The sequence below is a fragment of the Lipotes vexillifer genome, unplaced genomic scaffold, assembly GCF_000442215.2.
Source record: "Lipotes vexillifer unplaced genomic scaffold, Lipotes_vexillifer_v1.1 scaffold21, whole genome shotgun sequence".
NCBI lineage: Eukaryota > Metazoa > Chordata > Mammalia > Artiodactyla > Lipotidae > Lipotes > Lipotes vexillifer.
Genome location: NW_006774065.1, coordinates 2,349,731 through 2,360,951, shown reverse-complemented (window position 1 = coordinate 2,360,951; position 11,221 = coordinate 2,349,731). Strand labels below are relative to the sequence as shown.

The 11,221-nt window shown below is 37.0% G+C and overlaps 1 protein-coding gene across 1 annotated transcript in view; it reads left to right on the top strand.

Moving 5' to 3' along the window:
• KNTC1 (kinetochore associated 1) overlaps nt 1-11,221 on the top strand; it is a 66,344-nt gene that overhangs the window by 40,217 nt on the left and 14,906 nt on the right. Inside the window, exons 39-48 of the mRNA XM_007448742.1 lie at nt 1,215-1,319; nt 1,709-1,837; nt 2,448-2,564; nt 3,390-3,499; nt 5,538-5,745; nt 7,734-7,823; nt 8,828-8,999; nt 9,086-9,144; nt 9,286-9,502; nt 10,521-10,594. Of these exons, the coding sequence (XP_007448804.1) occupies nt 1,215-1,319; nt 1,709-1,837; nt 2,448-2,564; nt 3,390-3,499; nt 5,538-5,745; nt 7,734-7,823; nt 8,828-8,999; nt 9,086-9,144; nt 9,286-9,502; nt 10,521-10,594 (1,281 nt within the window). The remainder of the gene's footprint in view (nt 1-1,214; nt 1,320-1,708; nt 1,838-2,447; nt 2,565-3,389; nt 3,500-5,537; nt 5,746-7,733; nt 7,824-8,827; nt 9,000-9,085; nt 9,145-9,285; nt 9,503-10,520; nt 10,595-11,221) is intronic.

Below are 11,221 nucleotides of genomic sequence, written 5' to 3'. Positions count from 1 at the left end.
CTGAGCCTGCGCGTCCGGAGCCTGTGCTCCGCAACGGGAGAGGCCACAACAGTGAGAGGCCCGCGCACTGGAAAAAAAAAAAAAAAAAAAAGCACTGCCAAACAAAGGAATTTGGAACCCACATTTTCCTATTTGGCTTTGTAGTAAGGAAATTGATAATTTGTCAGATTTAGGAAACGTCTGTTGAACATCTACAAAGTCAGGTATACTTCAAGGTGCTTGCACACATTTTCTTTTTTTAAAAAATTTTTTATTTTATTTTATTTCTTTATTTTTGGCTGTGTTGGGTCTTCGTTGCTGTGTGTGGGCTTCTCTGGTTGCGGTGAGGGGGGCCTACTCTTTGTTGCGGTGCGCGGGCTTCTCATTGTGGTGGCTTCTCTTGTTGTGGAACATAGGCTCTGGGTGCGTGGTCTTCAGTAGTTGTGGCACGCGGGCTCAGTAGTTGTGGCACGTGAGCTCTAGAGCGCAGGCTCAGTAGTTGTGGCGCACGGGCTTAGTTGCTCCGTGGCATGTGGGATCTTCCCGGACCAGGGCTCAAACCCGTGTCCCCTGCGTTGGCAGGCGGATTCTTAACCACTGCGCCACCAGGGAAGCCCTTGCACACATTTTCATACCTAATCTTTATGACAAACCTGAGAGACTCCACTTTGCAAACGAAGAAACTCAGATTCAGGGAAGTAAAGTAAATAATCTGAGGATTTTGGTTGCAGTGTTAAGTCCTCTTACTCCAAGCCCAGTGACCACATTGGTTCGATCTGCTATTTGTTTTACTGTGGCCCAAATTATAATTATTACCTGATGGCATCATTAAAAAGATTCTAGAAGAGAAACTATCTGTTGATAACTTGCTGATGAAGCTGGTCTTATATACATTTCTACTACTCTATTCATATTTACTAAATGCCAATATTTTAAAAAATCAGCTTTATTGAAGTATAGCTTTCAAAGTTAAAATGCACGTATTTTAAGTATATCAGCCAATGTATTCACCTTGTCACCAACACCATAATCAAGGTACAGGGTATTTTTTAAGGTTCCTTTTTGCCCTTTCCCAGTCAATTCCCCTGCAAGCCCCAGCTTTCTGTCATTATAGATTAAATGACAATACTTTTTGCATATAACGCTGAATTTTCAAAGTTCCTTAATATTTAAGAAAAGTTTTCAAAACTATGCATAGATGTGGACCTGAGGATTCTTTTGTTCTTTTCTAAAAGTTGTGTGGAGAGGCCACATTAGTTAAATCCAAGCATGTTGTTATGGAATTGAAAGAGAAAGCCGTTATGTTTATCAGGGGAAACGCCACAACACTTTTGTACAAAGTGAGTATTCGTTTGTGGTAAGTTCTCTCTCTCTCTCTCTCTCTCTCTCTCTCTCTCTCTCTCTTTCTCTCCTGCTTCTGATTTTTCAGTGAGGATAAGAGTGAGGAGGGGGATGGGATGTTGGGGACTTGAAAAGAAGTAATACAGAGAAAGTAAGCGTTCTGTGTCATATAGAACTTGTTGGAGTTTCTTTCCTTAAATTTATAATAGTGATAAAAGACATAAAACTAAGCAAGCAAGTTGGAACTATTTTACTATAAATAACTTTTCATGAAATGCTTGTTCTTTTGTAGGGCCTAAAACTAAATTTAGTGACAAATCAGCCTTTAGAGACTGAATTCTGTTTTGATTGTGAGGAATTTGCTTCTCTGGATGCTTTCTTCCCACAGGTATTTAATTGTCGCCTGGTGGACCTCAGCTTGGCATTGGGGTACTGCACTCTCTTACCACAAAAAGAAGTCTTTGAAAATATATGGAAGCTCATAGATAAAGCATGGCAGAATTACGACAAAATATTGGTATGACCTAAGGAAGCACACCTTCAGTTCTTGAAATATTGAAGATTTAGGGGAAGCAGTAAAATTGGCTTTGCCACCAGATCTTAAAGATTTAGCAAAAGAAACGTCAAGCTAACACACATGGTTTCTACCAGCTTTTCCTTAACTGGCAACACACCAGGGAATGTATATACAGGTCCTAAGCATTGCTCAACCCAGAGGATTACATTTTTTATTTCTTAAATCTGTATTCAGCCAGAGAACCTCACTGCTTATGCTTACTCTAGTGTACTAGAAACCTTAGACCCATGAGCCATTTCTTCTTTGTAGGACAAGTTTAATGTCTTTGATATTGTTTGTTTCAAAATTTGCCCTTTGTGGGCATTTTACGTGGAGGATAGCTCAAATTTGGCCTTTTCTTATGAAAGAAATCTAGACTAAATTTATGGCATCACACTAAAAGCCGGATTACCTAAGTATTATATAAGTAATGACGGTGTATGAAGCAACATGTAACATTCCAGCTGTTATCATAAAGAAAGATTATGGTTTTTATTGTTGGGTTTTGTATAAAAGGTATTAGAACATTTTCTGTTTGCAATTCAATTTTAATTCAATTTTAATTTTTTAGGCAATATCTCTGGTGGGCTCTCAGCTGGCCAGTCTCTATCAGGAGATAGAAATGGAGCTTAAGTTCTGTGAACTCAGTACTGATTCCCGGTGGGGTATTCGTCTTAGTAAACTTGGTGTGAGTATTCTTCAAGTGCCATGAAGTTTCATCTATTCTGATAATTACCCAGTTGGAAAATTTAAAACAAAGAACTCATTATCCTTTTCTTTTGGAGAGGTTATATATAAACTGACTTGTAAGTTTTAGTTAGTTATTACACGCATTGGTGCTTTCAAAGAAATAAGGACCTTTTGCCTCATTTTCTTTTTGCTATATTTTTAAAGAAATTAGAAGAGGCTTGACATTTCATCTGCTTAGCCTTCTCATTATAGGAATGTATCTAGTATTAATTAACATTTAAGGTATTCCAGGCCTACCCTTTAGCCTCATACTTTTTTGTGTGCTGTTTGTTTAAAGATAATATTAAAATGTATATACATTGTACTAAGCTTCAGCAACTCCTACCAGGGAGAAGTAAGTGGCCCTTATTTTTCACTTTGCAAAAACAAACCAACAAAATCCTGTTTTCTTTACTATGAATGTAATACATTTTATTTTATTTGCAAATAGTTGACTTATCAGGAATGTAACCATTATAGTAATGGTATATGTTTTGACGCCTCGTTCCTATGCAGTAATGGGACTGTTTGTTGCTAACTACCAAACTTTACTGAAGAGCCAGGGGTTAGTGTGACTAAGAGAGATTTTGGACCTCTAGCCAAATATACCTGAAATTTCAGAATGATGGTCGAGTTGGGTAGTATGATAAAAATAAAAGTTGAAGAAGCTATAGAAAAATGTTTCTTTAAAAAAATGGTTAGTAAAAGGGCAGGTCACAACAGTGCCCTTAGTCTGATACATTTCAGTTTAGCAGGATTTTTGTTTTGCTCTTTTTATTTCTAGATTTCTTTCCAGCCAGTTTTTAGGCAACATTTTCTCACCAAGAAAGACCTCATTAAAGCTCTTGTGGAGAATATAGATATGGATACAAGCCTCATTCTGGAATATTGCAGGTAATTCTTTAAATTTCATTGGTTAGCTTAACAAACTGGTAATGCTAATGTGACAACACAGTGATAACAGTGATTATTACATGTGACCCATGACCTCTGATGTTTTCTTTTGCTCAACCTCAAACTGAGTAAGTCCGAACCAGATTAAATTCTCTTATAATATCACCTTTTTAATTCACTCTTTGGTGTTTTCTCAACTTGTCTCATGATAAGCATCACGTGGGGCACTTGATTAAAAATACAGATTCCTGGGTCCCTCTGTATTGGTTCTGAATTGGCAGGTCTGGGCTGAGGTCCAGGAAACTGGTCTTAATAGAAGCTCCAGACGATTCACATGATAAGGAAAGTTTGGGAATATTCTGAGCAAGTAAACTTCTAAATCAGGTCAAGTTAGGGGCAAGTTGATCTTAAATTAAAAATTGGTGAAAAGTATGATTTAGGGAGAATTTTTTTTTAATAACTTTAAAAAACTAAGACCAAATGTTATAGATACAGCTTACTGTGATGAGGAGGATCAAATGATTTATAATTTATATCTCAGTTGTTTTTATCTGATAAATTTAGATATTAAATTTGCTGGCCCATTATTAGTTTCAAAGTGGTTTCCCACACATCATCACGTTTACTTTTTATTGTATATTATAACCAATTTATGTATGAGAAAACACCCATATTAGGTGCCCTGCTCAAGGTCAGATAATAAGTACTGCTTCTAAAATACCAAGGGTGCTATAATCCATATCCAGTTTGTGACAGATGGGTGGAATCTCAGTTCTTGATAATGAGGCTGCTTAGTGCATTTCCTCACCAGACAGGGATCCAGTTCTTTGTCCTTGTGGATGGTGGGGAGTAATGTCCCTGGCTGTCACCATCCTGAACCTGCAAGTCAGGGACCATAGGCTGCTCATAGCTCTAACTAGCTGTGACTTACCTGCACTCTGATATAACAAAACTATGCCATTCTTTCAGTTTGGAGTGCTACAAATCCAGAATGAGGTGCGCACACTCCCTCTTCTTTAATTTGAACTCCTGGTAGATTTTTGTCTGTTGTTTTATGGCGTGACCCCTTTTCTGAAATTTAAATAGCTATAATTATGACAGGCTCATTTCACAATCGTGCTTACATGGCATTGCAGATTTTTACTTGTGTGATAGTGACTGTCTTGCCTCAGGCAGTCCCACTGAATAAATTTAGATGACCTTTACAATTTCAGGGAATGACTTTAAAATTATTGTATGTAAAGCTCTTCTTGACATTTCAGTTATTCTGTATAACAGATTAAACTATCCCTATCTTATTAATAGGGCTTAGAAGGCATTTCAGTTGTCGATTTGTCTATACTAACCTGTTTCTTAATTTTTAAATGTACTACTTTGTCTAATTCAGATGGAACATATTAAAATCAAAGTCCCACATAATTCCACCCATCAGGGATAATCACTGTTAAGAGTTTGGCCTATATTGTTCTTTTTTTTTTTTTTCTTATGCATTTACTAACATGCATTTTTAAAAGTTTATGAAAAACAGAATTGTACATTATCTTGTAGCATATATCCTTCACTTAACAAAATAATGTCTTCTCAGATTAGGACATATAGCTCTTCCTCATATCTCTTGAATCCTATGGTATTCCTTTGAATAAGTTATTTAACCAGCCCCCGCTATTGATGAGTATTTGTTTCCAATTTTTAAATATTACAAGCAGTTGTTACAGGACATCCTATATATGTATCTTTGCTACTTTTGTGAAGTGTATGAAAGTGGAATTTCTCTATTAAAGGACATAAATATATATTTTCAACTTTATTACAAATTTCCCTCCAAGACTGTGCCAGTTTATATGCCCACCAAGAATATCTGATATTTTTAAAAGCAAGAATTAACTTTGAAAACAAGTAGATGGTCTGGTTATGACACTTGACAATGGAAGGGTTAGATTTCAGTGGTGGGAGCTCATACCTAAGTTTTCTGTGAGAAACTCTGTGTAGAAATGCATGCATTTGGGGACATTCATGTGTAATTGAATACTTATTTCAGCACATTTCAGTTGGACTCGGATGCAGCTCTTCAGCTGTTCATTGAAACACTCCTCCACAACACTAATGCCAGCCAGAGCCAGGGAGACGCAAGCACAGAATCCACAAAGCAGCAGCGTTCCAAACTCCTGGCCAAAGCCGTCGAAATGGTTCCTTTACTGACAAGCACAAAAGATTTGGTCATCAGTCTTAGTGGAATACTGCATAAGGTAGATGAATGGTGAAATGAATGCATTGGGTCGTTTCAAGCATCCCTCCTACCCTTAATTAATCAGATATCTATAGTAACAAATTGAAAATGTAAGTCCTATATTTTTTGTAACCTATTAATTTTCAAAAAATTTTAGATTTCTGTATTTTTATTATACTTTAATACAGCACGTTTCCTTTTTTTCCTCCAAAATTATAATAGCCCTTTTCCCCAGATTTTTAAAAATAGCACACATTCTTTGAAAAAGATCAAACTAGAGAGAAAGGTATAAATCAAAAAGTGAAATTTCTCTACAACCCCACTCCCACAGATTAAAATGTTAATAATTTGGTAAATATCATAGACTAAATATACTATCCTGTCACTTTCTTTTTTTCATTTAACATATTGTCGTTACATGTCAGTGCATAGACGTCTCTCTCATTTTTGACAGATAAATATTTATTATTCCACTATGTGGATGAAACATCCTGTATTTAACCAGGCCTTTATGAAAGGACATTTAAATTGTTTGTAAATTTCATTATTATAAGTTGTTAAAATGAATATCTTCATACATACATTTGCCTTCTTGTCTGAGTATTTTTTAGGAGATCTTCTGAGAATTGGAACTTTTAGGTCAAGGGGTAGTTTGATGGGGGAGTGAAGTTGAATAGAAGGGGAAATAAAATTATAAGACTAAAATTATAATACTTCAGTTTTATGTTTTGCTTGTAATTCAGCCAAAAATTATATAGACTTGCTCAAAATTTCTAGGTACTAAAGAGATCATCTTCCCACTTTTTTCAATGTTATTATTCACGTGAATTTAGTTGGCATTTAAAAAATTTTTTTTAAAGTAATGGTGTGTGGGCAGAAACAGAACAAAGAGAATATTTCCTTTCTTTTTATAAACATATATAGATGCCACCCAGCTAGTTCTTGTATCTTAGTATATGGTTATAGCTGGAATGAAATCCTTTGAAAAGGTTTTGCTTGGAGGCCCACACTTTTAGTTATGTCATTTCCAAGAAAAGGTCAAATTTCTCCTATTCTAATTTTCCCATCATAAATGGAAGAAAGAATTTTAATTTAAAAACCTTATAAAATTATTTGGACTTCCCTGGTGGCGCAGTGGTTAAGAATCTGCCTACCAATGCTGGAGACACGGGTTCGAGCCCTGGTCTGGGAAGATCCCACATGCCGCAGAGCACCTAAGCCCGTGCACCACAACTACTGAGTCTGTGCTCTAGAGCCCACGTGCCACAACTACTGAAGCCTGTGCGCCTACAGCCCATGCTCTGCAACAAGCGAAACCACCACGATGAGAAGCCCCCACACCGCAACGAAGAGTAGCCCCCCGCTCGCCACAACTAGAGAAAGCCCATGCACAGCAACGAAGACCCAACACAGCCAAAAATAAATAAATAAAAATTTTTTTAAATCTTATAAAATTTTAATATGTTTATATTTCTAGGTTTTTAGTGCCTTAAGAACATTTCTCTGTATTGAAATGACATTGCCTCATACAGGTTTCTTTAAAAACAGCTTTTGAGGGGCTTCCCTGGTGGCGCAGTGGTTGGGAGTCTGCCTGCCGATGCAGGGCACACGGGTTCGTGCCGCGCTCCGGGAGAATCCCACATGCCGCCGAGCGGCTGGGCCCGTGAGCCATGGCCGCTGAGCCTGCGCGTCCAGAGCCTGTTGCTCCGCAGTGGGAGAGGCCACAGCAGTGAGAGGCCCGCGTACTGCAAAATAAATAAAAATAAAGTCACGGGCTCAAAAAAAAAAAACAGCTTTTGAGACATTCTAAAGATGTATGTTTATTCTAATAGTTAATTTTAGAGATGAGAAAATGTTAGTTCATTTTTTAAAGAATAATCTAAATTAATATTGTAGTGCACTGAGCTGTTATATTTGTAATCTCTGCTGATGAACATAACTGCATAAAACCATCAACCAGCCTAGCAATGTCTTCTCCAGTTTTGACATATTTTTGTTTTTATACAGTTGGATCCCTATGACTATGAGATGATTGAAGTCGTCCTGAAAGTCATAGAAAGAGCTGATGAAAAGATAACCAACATTAATATTAATCAGGTATAACAAATATAGATTTTAAAATTATGTTTTTATTTGGACCATTTAAAAAAATTACTGTTATCTAGTGTCTTTCTGGACTGCCTTTACTCTATTTCCTTTTCTTTAAAAGGGATACAGAAGTAGAAAGAGTTTTTGTGCTCTCCATGTTTTATCTTAATCCAGTTTTTGCTCTACTGAGGCAATTTAAATCTGGCCAAGAGTACAAAGTTACTAAAAGACTGATTTAGAAGAATTAAGGCAAAAATATTTGTCATCTGGCAAAAAAAAAAAAAAATCAAAGCATGTAAGACCCGGAGTCAAATTTAGCTTTCTATATTCGTAGGTAGGTCCTGGACTAAATTCTATTTCAGTACTCAGTAACTTCCTAGTGTTTTACAAATATGGTCATAGGAGCTTACATATATTTTTTAATTGGATTTTAAAAATTAAAAGAAAATGGGTTGATTCAAAAAGTTATATAAGCCCCAGGGACTTCCCTGGCGGTCCAGTGGTTAGGATGTGTCTCTTTCATTGCCGAAGGCCTGGGTACAATCCCTGATCAGGGAATTAAGATTGCCCACATGCAAGTCGTGTGGCACGGCCAAAAAAAAAAAAGTTATACAAGCCCCCAAAATATAAGATGTAAACTTAAGAGAGAATATAGAGGATTAATTTTAGATCTACTGCCTATGTATTTAAAGTGAAATCAAGTATTTTTGAGGTATATCTAAAACTATTTGAAGAGAGTAGAGAACTTCCAAGCTCTGGTTTATAAAACATCCCACCAACAACAGGGTTCTGCTGGTTTCTCCTAGTATAATTTCTTTAATGATCACAAAAGTTATGGTTTAGAAGAATAGCATAATAGTTTTGAAGGTAAAACTACGGAAGGTTTTGATCATTTTTATGAATATGAGACTGTCCCAGGAATGGAACCCTATGATAGTATAGAATTAGATGATTTTAAAACACTTAATGACTGGTTTAATCTCACAGGAAAATACTTTTTTAATTTAATGTAGGCCTTGAGTCTTCTGAAACATTTGAAGTCATACAGAAGAATTTCTCCTCCAGTGGACCTAGAATATCAGTATATGTTGGAGCACGTAATAACTTTGCCATCAGCTGCCCAAACTAGACTGCCTTTTCACCTAATATTCTTCGGCACAGCACAGAGCTTCTGGAAAATTCTCTGTATGTTCATTAACTTCTTATGAATTGTACCGAATAGCCAAAACCCTTTTCTTAGGTAAATCATACTATCTTTGTTTCCTTTCTAGCTACAGAACTCAGTGAAGAATCCTTCCCAACATTGCTCTTAATTTCTAAGTTAATGAAGGTAATGGGTTAAAACTCGTAAAAGTCGTATCTTTATTCTGTAATTCATTCAGACCCTGTGTAGAAAGATTTTATGCTGCTTTCATGTAAAGCCTTTAAAGGTGAGCACGTAAGTCAGCCTTAATTTTTCCTTTCTTTGAAGTTCTCTTTGGACACTCTGTATGTGTCTACAGCCAAACACGTTTTTGAAAAAAAACTGAAGCCTAAGCTCCTGCAGTTAACACAAGCTAAATCCTCGACACTGATTAACAAGGAGATAACTAAGATCACTCAAACCATCGAATCCTACTTGTTATCTATCGTTAACCCGGAGTGGGCTGTAGCCATTGCCATCAGTCTAGCCCAGGATGTCCCAGAAGGTATGGATTCTTCCTTTAATTGGGCTTAAAATGGTCGGCTGTGTTGTTTTTGGAACTTGTGGTTAAAAAAATGTACTCCTTTCTCATCTTTAAGGAGAAACAGTATGATAGCTTAGAAATGTATGCGCCCCTCTCCTCACTTGTGGCACTGCTGTACATTAAAGAGGAACCAAGCAAGACGCCATGCTGCTTGCCCAGGGCGCAGAGACATAGGCATTGCTCAGCTTGAATATAGATTAATACTTCCTCATATCCAATCATACATACTTTCAGTAATGAATCCTTAGACATTGTTGCATGATCAAAAAAATACACAAACACAGGCACTTATTGCCATGTTTTTGGTTGTAACAAAAGTTGAAAATAACTGGGCTTCCCTGGTGGTGCAGTGGTTGAGAGTCTGCCTGCCGATGCAGGGGACACGGGTTCGTGCCCCGGTCCAGGAAGATCCCACATGCCACGGAGCGGCTGCGCCCGTGAGCCATGGCCGCTGAGCCTGCGCATCCGGAGCCTGTTGCTCCGCAACGGGAGAGGCCACAGCAGTGAGAGGCCCGCGTATTGCAAAAAAAAAAAAAAAAAGAAAAGAAAATAACTGATTTTTTTTAAATGCTCATTTGTCCGGAACTGGTTAAAAAAAGAGTGTATTCATAGAATGGAATTCTATGTAGTTGATTTGGAAATATATCCAAGATATACATTAAGTGAGAACAGCAAACTGTACTACATGTATGATCTTATCCCATTTTAACGTGCTTGAGCACATGTGTGTGCATACACACACACGAACACACACATACACACAGAAAACTTCTGGAGGAATGTAAGGATCTAGGGGATAAGAATAGAAACTGAAGGCCTCTGTGGACTTGTACTTCCTACTTTGTATCCTCTGGCCTGTCTAAATTGTTTTTTACAATGAGTATGCTTCCTGTCATTGTTTTAAAAAACTGGCTAATTTGACTGAGATACACTGTCTTGAAAGGACTACTATTTGCTTATAAATCTTTTATCTCTCTAGGTTCCTTCAAGATGTCCAGTTTGAAATTCTGCCTGTATTTAGCTGAGAGGTGGCTTCAGAATATCCCATCTCAGGTGTGTCTGAACTGCAAGATTGAAGGCTCCTCTTTTTTTTTTTTTAAATGAAAGGGTAGCTGATTTACAATATTATATTAGTTTCAGGTGTACAACATAGTGATTCAAAATTTTTATAGATTATACTTCACTTATAGTTATTATAAGATATTGGCTATACTCCGTGTGCTGTAAAATATATCCTTGCAGCTTGTTTATTTTATACATAGTAGTTTGTACTTATTCCCCTACCCCTATGTCGCCCCTCTCTCCTTCCCTCTCCCCACTGGTAACTACTAGTTTCTTCTCTCTCTGTGAGTCTGTTTTGTTATATACATCCGTTTATTTTTTAGATTCCACATGTAAGTGGTAACATATAGTATTTGTCTTTCTCTGTCTGACTTATTTCACTAAGCATAATACATACCCTACAGGTCTATCCATGTTGTTGCAAATGGCACAATTTCATTCTTTCTCATGACTGAGTAATATTCCTTTATATATATGTACATACCGTATCTTCTTTTTCCATTCATCTGTCGATGGACACTTAGGTTGCTTCCATATCTTGGCTACTGTAAGTAGTGCAGCTATGAACATTGGGGTACAGGCTCTGTTTTCTTTTTTTTTTTTTTTTTTTTTTTTGGG